We start from the raw sequence: 25,844 nt of genomic DNA, 5'->3' as shown, positions 1-25,844 counted from the left end.
GCTCCTACCTATCTTTCCGATTTGGTCCAGCTGTACATACCTACGCGTACGCTATGGTCACAAGACGCAGGCCTCCTAACTGTCCCTAGAATTTCTAAGCAAACAGCTGGAGGCACGGCTTTCTCCTATAGAGCTCAATTTTTATGGAATGGTCTGCGAGAGACGCAGACTTGGTCTCAACCTTTAAGTCTTTATTGAAGACTCAATGATGATGTCTTTATTGAAGACTCATCTCTTCAGTAGGTCCTATGATTGAGTGTAGTCTGGTCCAGGAGTGTGAAGGTGAACGGAAAGGCTCTGGAGCAACGAACCGCCCTTGCTGTCTCTGCCTGTCCGGTTCCCCTCTCTCCACGGGGATTCTCTGCCTCTAACCTTATTACATGGGCAGAGTCACTGACTTACTGGTGCTCTTCCATGCCGTCCCTAGGAGGGGTGTGTCACTTGAGTGGGTTGAGTCACTGACGTGATCTTCCTGTCCCGATTGGTGCCCCCCCTTGGATTGTGCTGTGGCGGAGATCTTTGTGGGCTATACTCGGCCTTGTCTCAGGATGGTAAGTTGGTGGTTGAAGATATCCCTCTAGTGGTGTGGGGGCTGTGCTTTGGCAAAGTGGGTGGGGTTATATCCTGCCTGTTTGGCCCTGTCCAGGGGTATCGTCGGATGGGGCCACAGTGTCTTCCGAACCCTCGTGTCTTAGCCTCCAGTATTTATGCTGCAGTAGTTTATGTGTCGAGGGGATAGGGTCAGTCTGTTATATCTGGAGTATTTCTCCTGTCTTATCCGGTGTCCTGTGTGAATTTAAGTTTGCTCTCTCTAATTCTCTCTCTCTTTCTCTCTTTCTTTTTTTCTTTCTTTCTCTCTCTTGGAGGACCTGAGCCCGAGGACCATGCCTCAGGACTACCTGGCCTGATGACTCCTTGCTGTCCCCAGTCCACCTGGCCGTGCTGCTGCTCCAGTTTCAACTGTTCTGCCTGCGGCTATGGAACCCTGACCTGTTCACCAGGCGTGCTACTTGTCCCAGACCTGCTGCTACCTGTCCCAGACCTGCTGTTTTCAACTCTCTAGAGAGACAGCAGGAGCGGTAGAGATACTCAGATATTGATCGGCTATGAAAAGCCAAATGACATTTACTCCTGAGGTGCTGACCTGTTGCACCCTCAACAACCACTCTGTTTATTTTTATTTGATCCTGATGGTCATCTATGAACATTTGAACATCTTGGCCGTGTTCTGTTATAATCTCCACCAGGCACAGCCAGAAGAGGACTGGCCACCCCTCATAGCCTGGTTCCTCTCTAGGTTTCTTCCTAGGTTCTGGCCTTTCTAGGGAGTTTTTCCTAGTCACCGTGCTTCTACATCTGCATTGCTTGCTGTTTGGGGTTTTCGGCTGGGTTTCTGTACAGCACTTTGAGATATCAGCTGATGTAAGAATGGCTTTATAAATACATTTGATTTGATAGAGAAAGAGGTTAGCCCCTAACATGATCTACCTAGGCCAGTGTTTGTCCCAGATACTCCAGAATCCAGACTATATTAATAATAGTGATAATCTCAAATTCACAGACTGGGTAGCAGTATAGACGCCAGTACACTGGTAGGCAATGGTGTACCATGGTCTGCATTAAAAGAGTCCCAGTGTGTCCCGTCTGACACACCGTAGGCTACTGAAAACCGTGGAACCAGCGGAACCATTTTTATATTTCTGTCATTACAGTAGCTCTACTCAGCGGAATTGACTTTAGGAAAGCAGTCGAAAATGCCTTCAATAAAAGTGTTTAACTTGATTTACGATATAATTAATGAACATGATACATTTTCTGAAGGCGACTGTATATCTGGAAGAATTACTTTGGAGTTAATAAAGGAAACCAAAGTGGAAAGCCTTTTCATCAAAGTCAAAGGGGACGCTAATGTCAATTGGACTGTTGACAGTGATGACAACACTTACTCTGCTCACAACAGATATTTTAAACTGAAGAAATTAATGATTAATGAAAATCCTCAAGGTAGGAGGGATAGTCTTTACTCAGTTTACTACAGGCCTAACCTATCCGTAACCCCAACTATAGTTTGGCCAATATTTATATCTTTCAGGTGCATAGCTCGCCCGTCGCGTTAGGTGAGCGGGATTTGTAGGCTACGTAATCTAATAATTATAGTCGAGCGGCGGTTGGTTAATGTTCGCCAGATCAACATTTTTTTGTAATGGGTTCATTAATAACGTAAATTACTAATTGGATATTATGTTGACCACTACGATTTTTTTGTTATAGGCAACATACTCCCCCCTGGTATCCATATCTATCCATTTAGCTTCCAAATTCCTGAAGGGTAAGTGGGAAAGCAAGTCAAATTCATAGACAGACAAATTATGTGCTCTTTTAAATCAACCTACATGTACAAATTATGATATCTGTTGATTACATAGATTCAGCACCTTAAGGTATGTGTCGCTGTTTTTATATTACAGAAGCATGCCATCATCCTTCAAGGGTCCACATGGCAAGATAGTGTACAAACTGGAAGCCAAGCTGGTTAGGGGTTGGCTAAAGACACGCGACTTGGTGAAGGAAATCACCTTTGTCTCCAAGGCTGACTTGAACCATGTCCTACTAATGGTGTGTTAACTCTACTAATCTAGTCCTTTTTGTTCTTTATCATATTATATGTTTGGATGGACGGTGTTATTCATCACATATGTGTGAAAGTGATGGTTGGATGTACAGATCCCGGGTTTGTTTTCCTTGTGTCATACTAGTATAGAACATAATGTAATCTCATCCTGCGTTCCAGTCTCCTCAGCATGGTGTGAAGGACAAGTCAATGGGCTGTCTTACCTCAGGACATGTCATCATGGATGTCCATGTTGAAAGGATGGGTTACATGGCAGGTAATGTACAAGTGTTGTTTCAGAGCCCTCTATGTAACACAAAGCATGTTGCCTTTTGGCACATATTTTCTGTTGAATAACAACGCCAATTCAACAGATTAGTTTACAATCTCACTGGATAAGAGAATAGCAAGTCCACAATACCTCCAGGAAGTGTCCTAAATATACAATCAACTTTCACATGCAAGGCTTTAGGCTTTGTCAACATTTATTCATGTCTTCAACATTCAGTACCTCATCTGTGCTGAAGCACTATTGTGTTGGTCATTTGGAATCTCAGATTGTCTTTAAAGGGGAAGTTCAGGATTTTACAACTTGATATAAGATGGTTCCCAACCCTGAAAGTCTATGGGCCAGGAGAAACTGTAGTCCATGGTTTTGTTTCATTTAAACAGCCACTACAAAATTAGCCAGAGGAGGCTAAGGTTATCTGAAGTTAGTAGTGGGGCTGTTTAGAGAAAACCTAACCATGGATTATAGTTTTTCCAGGCCCATAGACAAACCACTAGTTGTCAAGTTGTAAAATCCTGAACTTTCCTTTTAATTATCTGGGTGGATTTTCCCACGACAGGTGAGATGGTGAATATCTGTGCAAACATCGAGAACAACTCCTCCCGTGACCTTAAGCCCAAATTCAGTCTGAAGCAGAAAATTACTTTCATGGCTTCTGACTGCACAAAGATAGAAGAAGAAACCGTCTGCAAAGTGGTCAGGGGGCCTATCCCGTCCAAAACCCGACAAAGTGTTGCAGGGACATTGAAGATACCTGCTGACCAGGACTTGTCCATCCTGAACTGTAATATCATAACAGTAGAGTACATACTAAAGGTACATCCAGTGTCATATTCCTGACTAGTATTAAACAACAACAAAAATTGTGGGGGATACAATCCCAATATTTCTCTCTAACATGCTGTTTGTTTTAAAGGTATACTTGGATGTTCCTCTTGCCAAAGACCCTGAAGTCAAGTTTCCATTGGTTATTATCCCTTCCAGCTTTCGGTCTGACCTATCACCAGGCAGTCCTGTTCTCGGGTTTGAAGAATTTGGGAAAGGTGGTCCAAGCAACAGTGACTTCCCTTGTGATACAGCCTTTGGACCATATCCTCCTGTCTCGGGTCCAGGGGGAGGCCTATATCCGCCTGCTCTGCCAGTGTACCCTGAACCTGCAGCCGTGGGAGGAAGTTATCCCCCTGACCCACAGCCAACATACCCATACCCAACTGGCCCAGTTTTTCCTCCACCTACATTTAATACATTAATATCCACCCCAACAATGCACTCGCCCCTCTCTTCTCAAGAGCTAGACCAACCCCCATCGTATGGTTCCCTCTTCCCTCCATGTGCACCTGAAACATCTCACCCTAATACCCTATAAACACTCATATTTGACAGAGGCCTTTTGATTAGTGCTGCTATATAACTACCTACCTGTTACAATAATCAATATTGAAGTAGGTTTATAATGCCATTGTTATGTAACCCACAGCCTTAACTGAATTGCTATACTGTCTCAAAGACTTTAAATAATAATGTGTCAATCCAGATCAGCCATTATGTGTCTGCATCAAATGAGAACAATAATCAGTAAAACTACATCTAAGAAGCTATGCAAAAAAGATGACTACAGACATATAACATCTGTATGACTTTAATGTCATTGTTATTCGAGTAAGGTGATTGTTCAGATCTAGTTTTCATTACCTGCACTGTTCAATAAATACCACACACCTGATCTTCTGACTCCGTCTCAACTGTTGCTGATCAAAGCCCAACTAACTTGTACACCTACGTATAGTTGCACACGGTCCTTACACTTTCTGTTACTGGTGTTCTACAGCTCAGTGAGCTCAGTGTGTACTTCTGCTGTTTAGGTATTATGAAGGAGTGCAGTAGAACAGTCTATCAAAATGGTTTGCAGGGAGGGATGCTGCCTCACTCTTATGACCCTCATGGCAGTTTGTGCCAAGGGGGCAATTTGAGATTTTAGTTGGACTCTTGGTTGGATTTTAGTTGGGTTAGCTCCACACCTAACCTAGGACAGTGCTTTCCACATATTGTAGCCGAATCTCAAATAATCTCAGATTCACACATTAGGCTATACAAGGTAACAGTAAAGTCGTTTTACACTGGTCATGTCTACATGGGATACAGCTTTTGTCAAAATTTGCATTTAGCATTTTCGCTAACCTTCAACTAATTATCCTAACCTGCTACGAAAAGTCGCTTTTGACCTTAACTGTAGCCTATCCCTTCTAGACAAAACACTTTGTTTTTACTGCCACTGAGGGGCAGTAGAGTATAGTCTGCGGTATATTTATTTATTTGTGTTTTTTTAGTCTGCGGTATGACTGTACAGTCCCACGGCAATGACATCACTATTTATGAGTAGGCTAAAGCTAGCGGATTTGGCTTCAGAGAAGTTCATGTGAAACAGTCGAAAATGCCTTCAGTAAAAACTTTTGACTTGAGTTACGATGTTATTAATGAATATGATACATTTTCCGAAGGCGACTGTATAACTGGAATAATCACTTTGGAGTTAATAAAGGAAACCAAAGTGGAAAGCCTTTTCATCAAAGCCAAAGGGGACGCAAATGTCCATTGGACGACACGTACGAAAGACCACACTAGGACTTACTCTGCTCACAATCGATATTTCAAACTTAAGACGTTTATGATTAATGAATCTCCTAAAGGTAAGTCTAGGGGAGATTTTGTGTTTTTAATCGTTTACTATAACCTACCATACCCATCCCAATATGACCCCACCCCGTGTATCCTGCCGGCGCACAGGCGCGATGTCAGTTATCAATTTTTTGAATAAAAAACAAACTGGCACACAACCATATACAAGTATTTATATGTAGAGGAGCTGACTAACGGCGAATAAACTAAGCTATAACATAAATTTAAATAAAGGGAGTCGTACACTCTATATATAAACTCCCAGTAATATATTGGGTAAATCACTAACGTTTCTGCACCACTGTGCCTTCTTAATGCCCAATCAATTACTTGGAGTTTATATATTGAGAGTGCGACTTTCTTTATTTTTATAGCTTATGTTGGGGGAGGAGTGAACTACATGTACTTCAATTAACTAGTAATTAAGTGTGCTTGCTGAATGCAAATCACAACTGTTTATACTTTGTATTATTATTCCGTTGCCACCTGTATGTAGCGTGCGTAAAAGCTATCAACACCAAAACAACATAAAAACGTCCTGGTCAGGTTGCTTGAAAAAAAACTGGTACTACTAATACTTGTTACATTACAACCATTTTTGAATCAATCCCAGTGTATTTTAATGGTCATACAATTCAACTAGTCTTCCACTGTTGAAGCTAGAAACGTCATTCAAACTTTAAAACGTGCAGACCGGTCTGGAATAGGTTGCGTAAAAAGCTGGAGCCATCTGAGCGGTTGGCTGTAGATGCCCTCACCTGCTAGTGACAATGCTGACTCTACTTTGGTCTGACCCCACTACAGGCCGGTCCACCTAGAACCAGGCAGATGTGTCCGAGCTTTACACCAGGGAGGTGTCCACATACTTTTGTATATACAGTTGAAGTCTGAAGTTTACATACACTTAGGTTGGAGTCATTAAAGATAGTTTTTAATCCACTCCACAAATTTCTTGTTAACAAACTATAGTTTTGGCAAGTCGGTTACGACATCTACTTTGTGCATGACACAAGTCATTTTTCCAACAATTGTTTACAGAAAGATTATTTCACTTATAACTCACTGTATCACAATTCCAGTGGGTCAGAAATGTACATACACTATGTTGACTGCCTTTAAACAGCTTGGAAAATTCCAGAAAAGGACGTCATGGCTTTAGAAGCTTCTGATAGGCTAATTGACATAATTTGAGTCAATTGGGGGTGTACCTGTGGATGTATTTGAAGGCCTACCTTCAAACTCAGTGCCTCTGCTTGACATCATGGGAAAATCAATAGAAATCAGCCAAGACCTCAGAAAAAGAATTGTAGACCTCCACAAGTCATGTTCATCCTTGGGAGCAGATTCCAAACGCCTGAAGGTACCACATTCATCTGTACAAACAATAGTATGCAAGGATAAACACCACGGGACCACGCAACCATCATACCACTTAGGAAGGAGATGTGTTCTGTCTCCTAGAGATGAACGTACTTTGGTGCGAAAAGTGCAACTCAATCCCAGAAACAAAAGCAAAGGACCTTGTAAAGATGCTGGAGGAAACGAGTACAAAAGTATCTATATCCACAGTAAAACGAGTCCTATATTGACATAACCTGAAAGGCCGTTCAGCAAGGAGGAAGCCACTGCCATAAAAAAGCCAGACTACAGTTTGCAACTGCACATGGGGACAAAGATCGTACTTTTTGGAGAAATGTCCTCTGGTCTGATGAAACAAAATAGAACTGTTTGGCCATAATGACCATCGTTATGTTTGCCGGAAAAGGGGGAGGCTTGCAAGCCGAAGAACACCATCCCAACCGTGAAGCACGGGGGTGGCAGCATCATGTTGTGGGGGTGCTTTGCTGCAGGAGGGACTGGTGCACTTCACAAAATAGATGGCATCATGAGCAAGGAAAATTATGTGTATATATTGAATCAACGTCTCAAGACATCAGTCAGGAAGTTAAAGCTTGGTCGCGAATGGATCTTCCAAGTGGACAATGACCCTAAGCATGCTTTCATAGTTGTGGCAAAATGGCTTAAGGACAACAAAGTTAAGGTATTGGAGTGGCCATCACAAAACCCTGATCTTAATTCTATATAACATTTTGTGGGTAGAACTGAAAAAGTGTGTGCCAGCAAGGAGGCCTACAAACCTGACTCAGTTACACCAGCTCTGTCAGAAGGAATAGGCCAGAATTCACCCAACTCATTGTGGGAAGCTTGTGGAATGCTACCTGAAACATTTGACCCAAGTTAAACAATTTAAAGGGAATACTACCAAATACTAATCGAGTGTATGTAAACTTCTGACCCATTGGGAATGTGATGAAAGAAATAAAAGCTGAAATAAATTATTCTCTCTACTATTATTCTGACAGTTCACAATCTTAAAATAAAGTGGTGATCCTAACTGACCTAAAATAGGGAATTTTTACTAGGATTAAATGTCAGGAATTGTGAATAAATTTAAACTCAGTTTTTTGGCTAAGGTGTATGTAAACTTCCGACTTCATTTGTATGTTGTACAAACCACCCCAAAATGTGTCGCTAGTGAGCAAGCCGTGGAGTAGGTGACATTTTTACAGAGCTCCTGCTGAAATTGCATTTATTCAACAAGTGGGAGCAGTGGCTTCTCCCTTCGGCTCGGCGAAAAAATGGACACAGAGGATTTGAAGGCAGAGATGCTTGTGGCCCTCAGAGCGGGCATTTCATTTACACTCTAGTCAGAGCTCAAAGAGGTGCCCAGTGAGGACTTCAATTTTATTAAGTCGGAGTTACAAGCAGTCAAGAATGAACTCGCAAAGCATACGGCAACAGTTTGCACTGAACTGGATACAGTAAAGAAAACCGTCTCTGACATAGAACAAAGCTTGTCAACATGTTCGGAGGACATGACTACGCTGCAAACCACGCTTAAGAAGCTGGAAACTGATATGGCTAGCCTTAAGGAACAATGCATAAATTTATAAAGTCATATGTGACGATCCAATAAAATGGCTCATGGGGGTGGCTGAGGACCCGGGCTCAAGTTCTACTTCATCAGTCTCAAGCAAATGGCAAATGGCTGTCTGTTCACATATTTGGCAATTAGGGTAATGGACGAATCTGTCTAGCACTGCAGTCTCGGTCACTCTTTTTTAGACATATCGTTGCCAGTGGCATCAGTTGAGGTTGTTATTAGGTAACGTTAGTGAACGTTGCTGGTACCATCGGTTGATTTTGTTAGGTTTAGTGTTCCCCACTATAAACACTCCATGTGTGGGGATTAGAGGTTACCTTGTTCTATTACGTGACCAGGGTGGGTTTTCTTTTTCATACCAGATGTCAGAGTATTGTTTTCAACTTTCGTTTTTTCATTTGCTCATTTTGGAGAGAGAAAAATCAATGGGTCAGTTCTTATTGTCATCTGGCATTTATCCTTTTCCCACCTGACTTTACATGGCTAGGCCTAATATCATTAGAGGGACAGCTGGTTGCTCGGTCACTTTTGCTGGAATGTTAATCTTTTAGATCACCCAGTGAAACATAAAAGGGTTCTTGGGCCTTTAAATCAACTTAAAGTAGATATCGCCTTTCTTCAGGAGACACATCTCCACACTTTTGACCACTCTCGTTTAAAAGGATGGTGGATCAGTCAGTCATATCATTCCAATTTTCATTCTAAAACTGGAGGAAATGCCATTTTAATTAGTCAGAACATATCGTCCGCAATGTCAAGTGTAGAGGCAGACTTAGCAGGCCATTTCATTATTGTAGTAGGAAGACTGTATAATACACCTGTTATCTTAGCTAACATTTATGCAATAAATTGGGATAACAGTTCATTCTCCACAAATGTATTTTCCCAATTACCAAATATGGATACACACCACCTAATAGTACACAATTCATTTCACCACCTACTGTCACCCAATCTGGATCGTAGCTCTCCTAGGGTATCATCTCCATCAAAGACAGTACTCGCAATTCAGCTATTTCTTAAGACATATGGCATATCCGATGCGTGGCGTTTCCGCAATCCCATAGCTAGGGAGTATTATTACTTCTCGCCAGTTCATAAGGCCTTCTCACATATACACTATCATTTCCTAGACAATAGATTTCTGCCACTTATCACAGAGTGTGATTACCAAGCTATAGTCATTTCAGATACTTCTTCCCCTACAATGAAACTACTTATACCAAATACAAAGCAAAATTATCTCCCTTGAGGCTTCACTCACTGCAATCAATTGAAACCTTTGTTGCTTTTATGTCATCTCAAATTGAGCTGTTTCTTGAGCTTTATCAACCCCTGGAATGTCTCCTACAACAGTATGGGAATCAATGAAGGCTTATCTAAGGGGCCAAATTGTTTCATACATTGCAAGATTAAGGACCGAGACCCCCAGGCGTTCCATAAACGCCCTCCAGACTTTAGACGTGAATTGGGGACCCCAATCAGAAACTATATCCTCAGGCAGCCCTAGTGCCGGAATACGTGCGTGAACAGGGCCTCCGCAGTCTGTAGAGCCATAGGGAGACCGGGCAAAGGAAGGAGACAGCAGGACTTAGAAAACTGATCCACAACGACCAGGATCGTGGTGTTACCCCGTGACGGGGGAAGTTCTGTCACAAAATCCACCGATAGGTGTGACCACTGGCGTTGTCAAATCAAATCAAATGTTATTTGTCACATACACATGGTTAGCAGATGTTAATGCGAGTGTAGCGAAATGCTTGTGCATCTAGTTCCGACAATGCAGTAATAACCAACGAGTAATCTAACCTAATAATTCCAAAACTACTACCTTATACACACAAGTGTAAAGGGATAAAGAATATGTACATAAAGATATATGAATGAGTGATGGTACAGAACGGCATAGGCAAGATGCAGTAGATGGTATTGAGTACAGTATATACATATGAGATGAGTAATGTAGGGTATGTAAACAAAGTGGCATAGTTTAAAGTGGCTAGTGGTACATGTATTACATAAAGATGCAGTAGATGATATAGAGTACAGTATATACATATACATATGAGATGAGTAATAGGGTATGTAAACATTATATTAAGTAGCATTGTTTAAAGTGGCTAGTGATATATTTTTACATCAATTTCCATTATTAAAGTGGCTAGCGGGGTGAACAGGCAGTGGCTCGGGGGGTTGTTGTCCTTGATGATCTTTATGGCCTTCCTGTGACATCGGGTGGTGTAGGTGTCCTGGAGGTTAGGTAGTTTGCTCCCGGTGATGCTTTGTGCAGACCTCACTACCCTCTGGAGAGCCTTACGGTTGTGGGCGGAGCAGTTGCCGTACCAAGCGGTGATACAGCCCGACAGGATGCTCTCGATTGTGCATCTGTAGAAGTTTGTGAGTGCTTTTGGTGACAAGCCAAATTTCTCCAGCCTCCTGAGTTTGAAGAGGCGCTGCTGCGCCTTCTTCACGACGCTGTCTGTGTGGGTGGACCAATTCAGTTTGTCCGTGATGTGTATGCCGAGGAACTTAATACTACCCTCTCCACTACTGTCCCGTCGATGTGGATAGGGGGGTGCTCCATCTGCTGTTTCCTGAAGTCCACAATCATCTCCTTTGTTTTGTTGACGTTGAGTGTGAGGTTATTTTCCTGACACCACACTCCGAGGGCCCTCACCTCCTCCCTGTAGGCCGTCTCGTCGTTGGCAATCAAGCCTACCACTGTAGTGTCGTCCGGAAACTTGATGATTGAGTTGGAGGCGTGCATGGCCACGCAGCCGTGGGTGAACAGGGAGTACGGGAGAGGGCTCAGAACGCACCCTTGTGGGGCCCCAGTGTTGAGGATCAGCGGGGTGGAGATGTTGTTACCTACCCTAACCACCTGGGGGCGGCCCGTCAGGAAGTCCAGTACCCAGTTGCACAGGGCGGAGTCGAGACCAGGGTCTCGAGCTTGATGACGAGTTTGGAGGGTACTATGGTGTTGAATGCTGAGCTGTAGTCGATGAACAGCATTCTCACATAGGTATTCCTCTTGTCCAGATGGGTTAGGGCAGTTTGCAGTGTGGTTGCGATTGCGTCGTCTGTGGACCTATTTGGGCGGTAAGCAAATTGGAGTGGGTCTAGGGTGTCAGGTAGGGTGGAGGTGATATGGACCGTGACTAGTCTCTCAAAGCAGTTAATGATGACGGAAGTTAGTGCTACGGGGCGGTAGTCATTTAACTCAGTTACCTTAGCTTTCTTGGGAACAGGGACAATGGTGGCCTTGAAGCATGTGGGAACAGCAGACTGGGATAAGGCTATATTGAATATGTCCGTAAACACACCAGCCAGCTGGTCTGCGCATGCTCTGAGGACGTGGCTGGGAATGCCGTCTGGGCCTGCAGCCTTGCGAGGGTTAACACGTTTAAATGTTTTACTCATGTCGGCTGCAGTGAAGGAGAGTCCGCAGGTTTTGGTTGCGGCCCGTGTCAGTGGCACTGTATTGTCCTCAAAGAGGGCAAAATAGTTATTTAGTCTATCTGCAAGACATCCTGGCCCGTGACAGGGCTGGTTTTCTTTTTGTAATCCGTGATTGACTGTAGACCCTGCCACATACCTCTTGTGTCTGAGCCGTTGAATTGAGATTCTACTTTGTCTCTATACTGACGCTTAGCTTGTTTGATTGCCTTGCGGAGGGAATAGTTACACTGTTTGTATTCGGTCATGTTTCCGGTCACCTTGCCCTGATTAAAAGCAGTGGTTCGGGCTTTCAGTTTCACGCGAATGCTGCCATCAATCCTTGGTTTCTGGTTTGGGAATGTTTTAATCGTTGCTATGGGAACGACATCTTCAACGCACATTCTAATGAACTCGCTCACCGAATCAGCGTATTCGTCAATGTTGTTGTCTGACGCAATACGAAACATATCCCAGTCCACGTGATGGAAGCAGTCTTGGAGTGTGGAATCAGATTAGTCGGACCAGCGTTGAACAGACCTCAGCGCGGGAGCTTCTTGTTTTAGATCAGTTTTGCCCTCATGAAAAATGCCCCTTAGATATTAATTTAGAATCGTACAATCCTCTAAATTGTATTATTGGTGGAGAGTCATTGAACAAAAATATTTTTAGATATACCCTTGGCCTATCGTGGGTGACATGAGTCTCACTAGTGTTGAGTAATGTGCTGTTAAAAGTGTTGTAGGTCTTATTTATTTATTTCTATTTAATCTGTATTTTACTACATAAAGGTCTACTTACTCTACTGGCGCCTTGACCCAGTTTATGCCCTCATTTGCAATGCAAACCATAATAAATTACTATGGGAATAAATGGAAGAGGCAAGTGGAAGGGGGGAAAAGTAAGGAATTTCTTTGTCGGCCCTGGAGGCCTTTTGAAAACATGTTTTCACCAGGGCTATTAGCAGGACAATAGACACGATGTGGTCCCAAAAACACCTCTCTGACATAGGGTCCAACATATCTCTTGATGATGCTCGGGCTGCTCTCCATAAATAACATTTCATTATTTATTTATTTTTCCATATGTTCTCATCGTGTAGCCTACAGTGATGACTCTTGCCCATCTCAGAGCAAGAGGCATCACTACAGTCCCTGGTTTGAATCCAGGCTGTATCACATCCGGCCGTGATTGGGAGCCCCATAGGGCGGCACACAATTGACCCAGCGTCATCTGGGTTTTGCCGGGGTAGATCATCATTGTAAATAAGAATTTGTTCTTGGCTGACTTGCCTAGTTAAATAAAGGTTCAATTCAAAATGATGTTGCAATTTTGTAACGTGTTTTGTTTGGTAAATTGTTTTGTAAATATTCATTCACATTTGTAGTGCCACTAAATAAACAATGAATTATTTAAATCAATATTGTCAATATTTGTATTATTATTATTCAAATATGTTTTTATAATGGAGGGAGGGTGAACAGGGAGTTTAAAAAATGAACCCCAAAAGGTTCTTTGAGGAACCATTATAAGGGATGCTTTGAAGAACCTTTTTCAAGGGTTCTTCAAAGAACTTATAGGGGTTCCCCCACAGTTTCAATTTGAAGAACCCCTAAAGGATACTCCAGGAACCTTTTATTTTTAGAGTGTTGGAGTAAATGTCAGTTGGCTTTTCACAGCCGAGCATTCAGAGGTCAAGACAGCAAGTGCGTGAGAGAGAGAGCAAATATCGAAACACACAGTCACGCGTGTTAATGAGTTCCGAGAGCCGATCTGTTATCCAACGATTAGCCGGCTACTGTCTGAACCCCCCCCAACAAGCAATATGCTACCCACAAGTGGTCAAATATTTCAGCACTGTTTTTGCACTGCTCTGAGACAAGCAAGACTACTTAATAAACATATACATTTTAAAAAATGTTATTTTTATTAACCCTGTGTTATAATTGTATAAAAGCCCCTTAGATATTAATTTAGAATTACATCTACTACTGTGCAAGGAAATGTTATGGCTCTGCCAGTATTGTAATTTAGAGATCTGCCAGTATTTTAATTTAGAGATATGCCAGTATTTTAATTTAGAGATCTGCCAGTATTTTAATTTAGAGATCTGCCAGTATGTTCCCTTTCTTCACCAGTTTTCTTACCATTTTGTATAATTGTGTTATTAGCCTACCAGTTGGTGTAACTGTAATGTTAATTCTCTTGAGAAGAGTTTTGCTCTTCACTATTACAATATTAAAAACTTTCAAATGCATTCATGAATTAAAACGCTTTAGCCGACATGTTGCGGTTCATCTGATGAAGGATTGATCCCGCATCTCCATGGCGCCTGGGTTGCGCACGACCGGCTCATCCCCCCTTCCCCGTTAGGCATGGCCGCATGGCGCATCCCATTTCCCCGTTAGACATGTCCGCATGGCACACCCCCAATATCAAGGTGCACATGGGCGTATTTATATAATGAAAATGAATTCGGAGGGCAGAAATGATTAAATATTAAAATATTAGAGTTTTAAGAATTGTGTGTGTTCAATTATTTGTGACATTGTGGCATTTAAAGCATATTGAAGTTAGAAGCAATAGGATTTGAAGCAATAGCCTACCCACGTGTGGTCAACTATTTCAGCACCGTTTCGCGCTGCTCTGAGACAAGCATGGGGACTGGTCTTGATAAATCAATGAGATTTTTATTTGCACTGAATCTCCGTTTGGGTATTGGTTAGACTACAATTAGGTTGTGGACATGTTAGGATTATTTGCTCTTAGTACTAACGGAAACCTTGAGGGTTTCATTTTTCTTGGAATAGAAACACCATAATAATGACCAAATTAATGAAGCTACATTTCTTTAAATCAATCCCATATACTATGTTCTTACAAAAAAAGTGTTTAAATTCTCTAACACAGCAAATATTGAAGACTGTCAAATGCTTCTCAAAGAGAAGGTGGTCTGGTGGTCAAACTAGCATTGATGGCAACAATGGCTGACAATTACATAAAGTGCCATAGAATTCTGGGCAGCCCACAAGGTGTGCTGCAGTATGACAAAACCTTTACAGGACTACTGCAGTAGAAAACATGGAATGAAAATAGGAGAATGCCTCTTCGATGTTTGCAATAAGCGCAATTCTATCCCAGTTGCATGCATAAAGTTAATGCAGGAATGCCTGCTCACAGAACTGCTTCAAATTTAGTTTGATTATGAACTGAGGGGGCACTTTGGGGATTTTAGTGTCTCTAATGCAAGCAACTGCACAATGATCACTTAAATCATCAGGGAAAATACCAACAGCCAAGTATTTATGCGGATTGCTAGTTAGAATAACATCAATAAGTGTTATCTTATTAACGTCAGAATAGATATCTTTTGGATTGAGTCTGGTCTTGGACTGCCTTGCCTGGTTCACCAATTACTTTGCAGACAGAGTTCAGTGTGTCAAATCGGAGGGCATGCTGTCCGGTCCTCTGGCAGTCTCTATGGGGGTGCCACAGGGTTCAATCCTTGGGCCGACTCTTTTCTCTGTATATATCAATGATGTTGCTCTTGCTGCGGGCGATTCCCTAATCCACCTCTACGCAGACGACACCATTCTATATACTTCCGGCCCGTCCTTGGACACTGTGCTATCTAACCTCCAAACGAGCTTCAATGCCATACAACACTCCTTCCGTGGCCTCCAACTGCTCTTAATAAACGCTAGTAAAACCAAATGCATGCTTTTCAACCGTTCGCTGCCTGCACCCGCACGCCTGACCAGCATCACCACCCTGGATGGTTCCGACCTTGAATATGTGGACATCTATAAGTACCTAGGTGTCTGGCTAGACTGTAAACTCTCCTTCCAGACTCATATCAAACATCTCCAATCGAAAATCAAATCAAGAGTCTGCTTTCTATTCCGCAACAAAGCCTCCTTCACTCACGCCGCCAAACTTACCCTAGTAAAACTGACTATCCTACCGATCCTCGACTTCGGCGATGTCATCTACAAAATTGCTTCCAACACTCTACTCAGCAAACTGGATGCAGTTTATCACAGTGCCATCCGTTTTGTCACTAAAGCACCTTATACCACCCACCACTGCGACTTGTATGCTCTAGTCGGCTGGCCCTCGCTACATATTCGTCGCCAGACCCACTGGCTCCAGGTCATCTACAAGTCCATGCTAGGTAAAGCTCCGCCTTATCTCAGTTCACTGGTCACGATGGCAACACCCATCCGTAGCACGCGCTCCAGCAGGTGTATCTCACTGATCATCCCTAAAGCCAACACCTCATTTGGCCGCCTTTCGTTCCAGTTCTCTGCTGCCTGTGACTGGAACGAATTGCAAAAATCGCTGAAGTTGGAAACTTCAAACATCTGCTATCTGAGCAGCTAACCGATCGCTGCAGCTGTACATAGTCTATCGGTAAACAGCCCACCCATTTTTACCTACCTCATCCCCATACTGTTTTTATTTATTTACTTTTCTGCTCTTTTGCACACCAATATCTCTCTGTACATGACCATCTGATCATTTATCACTCCAGTGTTAATCTGCAAAATTGTAATTATTCGCCTACCTCATGCCTTTTGCACACAATGTATATAGACTCCCCTTTTTTTCTACTGTGTTATTGACTTGTTAATCGTTTACTCCATGTGTAACTCTGTGTTGTCTGTTCACACTGCTATGCTTTATCTTGGCCAGGTCGCAGTTGCAAATGAGAACTTGTTCTCAACTAGCCTACCTGGTTAAATAAAGGTGAAATAAATAAATAAAAATAAAATTGTGACTACATTTATAATTTGAGTAAAATTCAGTGTATTGCACAGTCCTCTTATAGCCTCAAAGTTTGGAAATAACCAGTCCCAGTTTAAATCGGCTAGTATTGCACAGTCCTCATGGCATCGGAGTTTGGAGATAATCAGTCCCAGTTTAAATCACCCATAAGGACCATGTGATTTTTCCCCCAAACACGCATCAGTTCAGCCAGAGAATCCAGGGATTCTACTTTTGCAGATGAGGAGGTCTATAATATGCTATTAAATCTAAGTTAACAGCTGTCGATAACTGCAGTTTCAATGTTAAAAAATCTAACTGTTTAGCCTTAGATAAAGACCTTAGTTCAGTAAACCATTATGTCTTTAATATAGTATATAGTGAAGTAAAAGTAAAAGTTGTCAAAATATAAATAATAAAGTAAAGTACAGATACCCCCAAAAACTACTTAAGTAGTACTTTAAATATTTTTACTTTAGTACTTTACACCACTGGTTACATTTACAATGAACAACACAGAAGCTTTTCGGCATGTTTTGTTATTTCTGCATAACAAAAAATTGACGATGAAGTTGACTCTTTTACAATGGGGGTGAATGCAAAATAATGTTTGTTTTCCCCAATTCCTGGGTGTGGTCGAAGGGAATTCCTTATTATTACTTAAATATCGACTCGGACTATCTCAACAAAGACAGTACAGTATGAAGATAAGCAGAAACTGCTTCTCCAATAGAAATCCCCAATCACGCTTGTAGGCTATGTCATGGCGACATTGGCTAGCTAAGCTCATGCGCAGAAACACATCATCGGGTCTAATGTCATCTCACGCCTAACTGTGCATGTGCAGGCTGTCAAATCAAATCAAATCTCACACCTAACTGTGCATGTGCAGGCTGTCAAATCAAATCAAATCTCACGCCTAACTGTGCATGTGCAGGCTGTCAAATCAAAGGCACTCCTTCGATATAAAGTTGTTTTTAATGAAAATGAAAACATGTCAGTTTGTCACTTTCACGAGGTCTGAGTAAAAAACATGTTCAACTACTTAAGACATTTGGCTCAAATCTAGATTGTGCCTTTAGAGTTAGAGAAAATTAACAAGATTTTTTTTTAAATCACTTCTCTCATTGACATCTTAAACCCCGGCCTAGTCTGCTCAGTCTGTGTGAAGTCTTGCGATGTTGCGTCTCTGGGTTTAGAAACTCTGATTTCAACCTTCAATATGCAGCTGGATTTACTGCGGAGTTGCTCAGTGGTTGTTGGAAATAATATGAATATTTTCCATGAATCCATGTGAAGCCTTGAAAATAGAATTATAACAAAGTAAAAAACAAACATTTAGCTGTTAGCTAGGCAAGTTGTTGTATTTTGAGTCTTAAAATCAAAGCAAGGTTTTGTGGTTGGAATTGCATTATGCACAGTTGAAGTCGGAAGTTTACATACACTTAGGTTGGAGTCCTAAAAACTTGTTTTTCAACCACTCCACAAATTTCTTATTAACAAACTATAATTTTGGCAAGTCGGTTAGGACATCTACTTTGTGCATAACACAAGTCATTTTTACAACAATTGTTTACAGACAGATTTTTTCACTTATAATTCACTGTATCACAATTCCAGTGGGTCAGAAGTTTACATACACTAAGTTGACTGTGCCTTTAACAGCTTTGAAAATTCCAGAAAATTATGTCCTGGCTTTAGAAGCTTCTGATAGGCTATTTGACATAATTTGAGTTAATTTGAGGGTTACCTGTGGATGTATTTGAAGGCCTACCTTCAAACTCAGTGCCTCTTTGCTTGACATCATTGGAAAATCAAAAGAAATCAGCCAAGAAATCAGCCAAAAAATTGTAGACCTCCACAAGGGTGGTTCATTTCCAAATGCCTGAGCGTACCATGTTCATCTGTACAAACCATAGTACACAAGTATTAACACCATGGGACCACACAGCCGTCATACCGCTCAGGAAGGAGATGCATTCTGTCTCCTTGAGATGAACGTACTTTGGTGCAAAAAGTGCAAATCAATCCCAGAACAACAGCAAAGGACCTTGTGAAGATGCTGGAGGAAAACGGTACAAAACTATTTATATCCACAGTAAAACGAGTCCTATCGACATAACCTGAAAGGCCGCTCAGCAAGGAGGAAGCCACTGCTCCAAAACCGCCATAAAAAAGCCAGACTACGGTTTGCAACAAAGATCATACTTTTTGGAGAAATGTCCTCTGGTCTGATGAAACAAAATATAACAGTTTGGCCATAATGACCATTGTTATGTTTGGAGGAAAAAGAGGGAGGCTTGCAAGCCAAAGAACACCATCCCAACCGTGAAGCACGGGGGTGGCAGCATCATGTTGTGGGGGTGCTTTGCTGCAGGAGGGACTGGTGCACTTCACAAAATAGATGGCATCATGAACAAGGAAAATGATGTGTATATATTGAAGCAACATCTCAAGACATAAGTCAGGAAGTTACAGCTTGGTCGCAAATGGCTCTTCCAAATGGACAATGACCCCAAGCATATTTCCAAAGTTGTGACAAAATGGCTTAAGGACAACAAAGTCAAAGTATTGGAGTGGCCATCAAAAGGCCTGACCTCAATCCTATATAACATTTGTGGGCAGAACTGAAAAAGCGTGTGTGAGCAAGGAGGCCTACAAACCTGACTCAGTTACACCAGCTCTGTCAGGAGAAATGGGCCAAAATTCACCCTACTTGACCCAATTAAAAAAAATTAAAGGCAATCCTACCAAATACTAATTGAGTGTATGTAAACTTCTCACCCACTGGGAATGTGATAAAATAAATAAGAGCTGAAATAATTCTCTCCTATTATGACATTTCACATTCTTAAAATAAAGTGGTGATCCTAATTGACCTAATATAGAACATTTTTCCTAGGATTAAATGTCAGGAATTGTGAAAACCTGAGTTTAAATATATTTGGCTACGGTGCATGTAAACTTCCAACTTCAACTGTATTTAGTTTGAGATTTAACCTAAGCTAGTAACTTTTGACCAACTGGTTTCGTTTGGACAAACAAAAAAAATGGCAACCGTATACCAAGGTGTTCTGTGGAGAGTAAAAAGTTAGAGTTCCAATATTTGGATAATCGTTGTGATTGGAGGATAGCTGTGAGGGTGATCGAATCGGGATTTACTCTTCTGTTCTCCTTGAGCTCATTAGTTATAGAATTTTCATATTTGAAGATTGCCTTTCTGCTGTCTCTTTGGTAATGACAAGGCGTGGAGTGGAATGTCAACTAAAGAGACTGATACTCTGGTTAGAATGTCTCTGCTGTAACCTATGAAAACCCTATTATTAGCATTGCTACTACTAACATTACTACCACTACTATTTCACAACCAAGCAAGCACACCATATTTTCCTCAGTAAATGGCATTTTTTTGTTTAATTAAATTTGGTAGTAGCTTGGTAGATAAACTAAATTAAAATCTTGTTTGTGTTTTCAGTAGTTAATTAGACTACTTTTTTGACATGTAGTGGGGTAGCTAACTACCGGAACTAGTACACAATTTCATCAGCTGTTGTATAATATGATATAAAACACAGGAAAATGGGTAGTTCTAGTGTAGCTTAACTTCTTCAAGTGTGAAGTAATTGGTAAACTCTATTTTCAAAGTAGCTTCCCTGTCACGTTCGTCATAACGAGGAGACCAAGGTGCAGCGTGATAAGAATACATTCTTCTTTAATGAAAGAGAAACACTGAACAATGTATAAAAAACAAAACGAACATGAAGCTATAAGACACGAGTGCTTGACAGGCAACTACACAGACAATAACCCAAAATGGAAAATGGCAACCTAAATAGGATCCCCAATCAGAGACAACGATAAACAGCTGTCTCTGATTGGGAACAAATTCAGGCCACCACAGACTTACATATACCAAAACCCCGTAGAATTACAAAAAAACCTAGACAAGACAAAAACACGCATACCACCCTCGTTACACCCTGACCTAACCAAAAGAATAAAGGACAAAGATAACTAAGGTCAGGGCGTGACAGTACCCCCCCAAAGGTGCGGACTCCCGGCCGCAAACCTAAACCTATACGGGAGGGTCTGGGTGGGCATCTAACCTCGGCGGCGGCTCTGGTTCTGGATGCCACCCCCCTTTTTTACCCCGAGTCTGCTCTTGTAGCACTGACCCGTGGATCATCGTCGGAGGCTCTGGACTGCCGATCCTCACCGTAGGCCCCGGGCTGGGGACCCTCACTGCATGGATCATCGCCGGATGTTCTGGACTGGGGACCGCCGCTGGAGACGCCGGACTGGGGACCGTCGCTGGAGACTGTTGCCGGACGCTCTGGACTGTGAACTGTCGCCGGACGCTCTGGATTGTGAACTGTCGCCTGACGCTCTGGGCTGGGTACTGTCGCCGGACGCTCTGGGCTGCGTACTGTCGCCGGACGCTCTGGACTGCGTACTGTCGCCGGACGCTCTGGACTGCGTACTGTCGCCGGACGCTCTGGACTGCGTACTGTCGCCGGACGCTCTGGACTGCGTACTGTCGCCGGACGCTCTGGACTGCGTACTGTCGTCGGACGCTCTGGACTGCGTACTGTCGCCGGACGCTCTGGACTGCGTACTGTCGCCGGACGCTCTGGACTGTGAACTGTCGCCGGACGCTCTGGACTGTGAACTGTCGCCGGACGCTCTGGACTGTGAACTGTCGCCGGACGCTCTGGACTGTGAACTGTCGCCGGACGCTCTGGACTGTGAACTGTCGCCGGGTGCTCTGGACTGCCGAGGCGCACTGTAGGCCTTGTGCGTGGTGCCGGAACTGGTGGTCCCGGGCTCGGGACACGCACCTCAGGGCGAGTGCGAGGAGCAGGGACAGGGCGTACTGGACACTGGAGGCGCACTGGAGGCCTGGTGTGTGGTGCCGGCACTGGTGGTACTGGGCTGGTGACACGCACCTCAGGGTGAGTGCGGGGAGGAGGCACAGGATAACTGGACTGTGGATACGCATTGGAGATCCAGAGCATAGAGCTGGCTCAATCCGTCCTGGCTGGATGCCCATTCTAGCCCGGCAAATGCGAGGAGCTGGAATAGAGCACACCGGGCTAGAATAGCGCACTGGAGACACCGTGTGCATCTCTGCATAACACGGTGCCTGACCAGTTACACGCTCCCCACGGTAAGCACGAGGAGTTGGCTCAGGTATCCTACCTGACTCATGCAATCTTCTCATGTGCCCCCCCATAAAAAATTATTGGGGCTGCCTCTCGGGCTTCCGTGCACCTTCATATCGTCGCTGTTCCTCTATTCTCCGGTATTTATCCTCATAGTATCGCCTTTCCACTTTCGCTGCCTCCAACTCCTCCTTAGGATGGCGATACTCCCCCAGCTGTGTCTAGGGTCCTGCTCCATCTAATATCTCCTCCCTGTTCCATTTCCCCATTAAGCGCTGTTTCTCCTTTTCACGCTGCTTGGTCCTGGTTTGGTGGGTTATTCTGTCACAGTCATCATAAACAGGAGACCAAGGCGCAGCGTGATAAGAATACATTCTTCTTTAATGAAAGCGAAACACTGAACAAAGTATACAAAACAACCGTGACGCTATCGGCCACAAATGCTGACAGGCAACTACACATAGACAATAACCCACAAAACCAAAATGGAAAATGGCAACCTAAATAGGATCCCCAATCAGAGACAACGATAAACAGCTGTCTCTGATTGGGAACCATTTCAGGCCACCATAGACCTACATATACCTAGACATACCAAAACCCCATAGAATTACAAAAAACCCTAGACAAGACAAAACACACATACCACCCTCGTCACACCCTGTCCTAACCAAAATAATAAATAAAACAAAGATAACTAAGGTCAGGGCGTGACATTCCCCAACACTGAAATTACTAATTGGGTTTCTGTTACAGACAATATACTCCCCCCTGGGATCCATAGATATCCATTTGGTTTCAAAATTCCTGAGGGGTAAGTGGAAATTCAAGCCAAATTCATAGTCATAGCTACAGATTGGACATATTGTTTTACGTGGTATGTAACACTGTTTTATATTACAGAAGCATGCCATCATCCTTCAAGGGTCCACATGGCAAGATAGTGTACAAACTGGAAGCCAAGCTGGTTAGGGGTTGGCTAAAGACACGCGACTTGGTGAAGGAAATCACCTTTGTCTCCAAGGCTGACTTGAACCATGTCCTACTAATGGTGTGTAATCTGTGCTACCATAAAACTTCAATTAATAGCCCATGTGTTTATTTGCTTCGATCACTAAACACAACTGCCGCTTATTAGAGACAGGCTTTTATTTGAGCCAGATATCTATTTCCTTATTAGAGACAGGCTTTTATTTGAGCCAGATATCTATTTCCTTATTAGAGACAGGCTTTTATTTGAGCCAGATATATATTTCCTTATTAGAGACAGGCTTTTATTTGAGCCAGATATCTATATTTGCTATTTCAGATATCTTTATTTGATCAATAAAATGTTGAAGACAGCCACTCTGTTTGTGGCCAGTATATTACAATTATAATAACAATTCCATCACAGATCAGACTTGCTAAGACTAGGCTGCCTATCATACAGCCCCGATTTCACGCTTCAGCATCATTATCTCACTTGTTGCGCCTCGTTGTGCCTTGTATCTCCGGTAGTTGAGCCGACCATATCAAATGACACTGCTGTCTCATCCATGGCAATGATGTTGCTCTCCTTTATCTTATTTTGGGTAATATTTACAGTACTCACTGAAGTTCATTCATAAACAATTCATTTAGACCCTGTGTTTATTTGAAACAGGCGTTTATTTGCTGAAATGTGTGCCGATGCCGTCAATTAAAAGGGACAGGTGGATATTTGAGCCGCAGCGTTTAATTGAAGTTTTATGGTAATCTAGTCCATTTGATTATAGGATGGATGGATGTACGGTGTTATTCATCACATATGTGTGAAAGTGGATGGTTGGATGTACAGATCCCGGTTTGGTTTCCTTGTGTCATACTAGTATAGAACCAAATGTAATTTCCTCATCCTGCGTTCCAGTCTCCTCAGCATGGTGTGAAGAACAAGTCAGTTGGTATATTCACCTCAGGGCATATCACCATGGATGTCCACGTTGAAAGGATGGGTTATATGCCAGGTAATGTATATCCCAGGTACTGTAATGTAGCAACATGAAAATGACTATGAAAGTGTCTCTCATAAGTGTCCTGATTACACAAATAACTTTCACATGCAAGGCTTAGTCGATATTTGTAATGCCTTCAACATAGCTGTACAGGACCTGTGCCAATGCACTGTTGTGTTGGTTATTTGAAATCTCAGACTGTCTTTAATTTTGTGGTGGCTTTTTCCACTCCAGGTGAGACTGTGAATATCTGTGCAAACATCAAGAACAACTCCTCCCGTGACCTTAAGCCCAAATTCAGTCTGAAGCAGAAAATGGCTTTCTTTGCTTCTGGCAACACAAAGATAGCAGAGCAGACAGTCTGCAAAGTAGTCAGAGAACCTATCCCGTCCAACACCCGACAAAGTGTTGCTGGGTCATTGAAGATACCTGCTGACCAGGACTTGTCCATCATGAACTGTAACATCATAAGAGTAGAGTACATACTCAAGGTACATCCAAGTGTCTGGACAATCACTTCATATACTGAGTATTAAACAGAAAAGTAACGCTTTAACTATAAGCTTTATGCTCAAGTGATGCATATTAACTTGACATTCAGTCACACACACACACAGATCTCCCATTGACGTCAGTGCAAAAAGCCAGGTCAGACATGTGCATCTCGAGTTACGATTTGGCTAAAGAGATTTTGATTAATTCCCAATACTCCTCCATAACATGCTGTTTGTTTTAAAGGTATACTTGGATGTTCCTCTTGCCACAGACCCTGAAGTCAAGTTTCCATTGGCTGTTATCCCTTCCTGCTTTCGGTCTGACCTATCACCAGACAGACGTGTCAGGTTTGAAGAATTCGGGAAAGGTGGTCCAAGCAACAGTGACTTCCCTTGTGATACAGCCTTTGGACCATATCCTCCTGTCTCGGGTCCAGGAGGAGGCCTATATCCGCCTGCCCTGCCAGTGTACCCTGAACCTGCAGCCGTGGGAGGAAGTTATCCCCCTGACCCACAGCCAACATACCCATACCCAACTCACTTGATGATGCATCTACCTCCAACTGCTCCACCATTTCATACACCACCGACTGCACCGATGATGCTTTCACACCCCTCTCCTCAAGAGATAGACCAACCCCCATCGTATTGTTCCCTCTTTCCTCCATCTGCACCTGAAACATCACCCTGATACACCATATCACTCATCTTTGACAGAAGTTTCACAGCTGATTCACTCCCAGTGTCATGGTTGCACATGTAACAGTTTAGCTTCCGTCCCTCTCCTCGCCCCGCCCCTCACCTGGGCTAGAACCAGGGACCCTCTGCACACATAGACAACTGACACCCACGAAGCATCGTTACCCATCGCGCCACAAAAGCCACAGCCCTTGCAGAGCAAGGGGTACAACTCCTTCAGGTCTCAGAGCGAGTGACGTCACTCAGTTTTTTACTGTAATATACACCTGCTTTTGAGTTCTGTCTTCCAGGATTTGTGTCTGATGCAACATTTTAAAAACTATGTAATGTAATGCTCAGATCACTCATATGGTGCCTTCTTGACTGCCTTTATGAATTATTTTTTTTGACTCCAGGTTTGCCACCACAGCAAGAAAAAGAAAAGGAGAGCAGCACACTCAAGGTGCTCAAGTGCAATCATTTTTATAACCAATGTTTCAACAGACAAGCTGTCTTCATCAGGGTATAATGACACACAGGTGTGTGTAATTATGGCCGGGTGTGGCTTAATGTCATTGGTTGATTTACAGATCTAAATAGAACATATAAAAAACATGAATGGATACCATACGATCATAGATACAATGTGGCTACATAGGCCTACAAACATTTACAATGAAATGCAAAATCTCAATAATCACAAGAATGGCTTCAAATCAAAGTCTACTTTGAGACTGAAGGAGCAAGGGTTTTTAAATAAGAAATCCAGGCAGCCTCGCGTTTTAACAATAAATTGTCAAGGTCACTCACTCTCC

General features: G+C 42.8%; 1 protein-coding gene across 2 annotated transcripts; it reads left to right on the top strand.

The window, feature by feature from the left end:
• The first annotated feature begins 1,665 nt into the window (after positions 1–1,665).
• On the top strand, positions 1,666–25,049 carry LOC112247002 (arrestin domain-containing protein 3). Of its 2 annotated transcripts, XM_024415657.2 has the most exons (7): positions 1,666–2,004; positions 2,272–2,329; positions 2,469–2,616; positions 2,792–2,888; positions 3,460–3,716; positions 3,817–3,943; positions 24,720–25,049. In XM_024415657.2, the coding sequence occupies exons 1-7, from the start codon at positions 1,755–1,757 to the stop codon at positions 25,040–25,042; spliced, it is 1,260 nt and encodes a 419-aa protein (XP_024271425.2). In that variant the 5' UTR covers positions 1,666–1,754; the 3' UTR covers positions 25,043–25,049. The 2 variants fall into 2 exon arrangements, with proteins under 2 accessions (XP_024271425.2, XP_024271407.1); XM_024415639.1 differs by lacking the exons at positions 1,666–2,004; positions 2,272–2,329; positions 2,469–2,616; ... (1 more) ...; positions 3,460–3,716; positions 3,817–3,943 and adding exons at positions 5,276–5,587; positions 22,641–22,698; positions 22,788–22,935; positions 23,773–23,869; positions 24,092–24,348 and having other exon boundaries at positions 24,596–25,049.
• Positions 25,050–25,844: the final 795 nt, after the last annotated feature.

This window comes from Oncorhynchus tshawytscha, linkage group LG04 (assembly GCF_018296145.1).
Source record: "Oncorhynchus tshawytscha isolate Ot180627B linkage group LG04, Otsh_v2.0, whole genome shotgun sequence".
NCBI classification, from domain to species: Eukaryota; Metazoa; Chordata; class Actinopteri; order Salmoniformes; family Salmonidae; genus Oncorhynchus; species Oncorhynchus tshawytscha.
This window is presented reverse-complemented; position numbering and strand designations above follow the sequence as displayed.

Bases quoted from the DNA above. Each gene is read 5' to 3' on its own strand.
- LOC112247002 (XM_024415639.1), top strand. From the start codon at position 5,332: ATGCCTTCAGTAAAAACTTTTGACTTGAGTTACGATGTTATTAATGAA. The intron at 22,936-23,772 runs GTGTGTAATCTG...CCTGCGTTCCAG, and splicing joins TGAACCATGTCCTACTAATG to TCTCCTCAGCATGGTGTGAA. The intron at 24,349-24,595 runs GTACATCCAAGT...TTTGTTTTAAAG, and splicing joins GAGTAGAGTACATACTCAAG to GTATACTTGGATGTTCCTCT.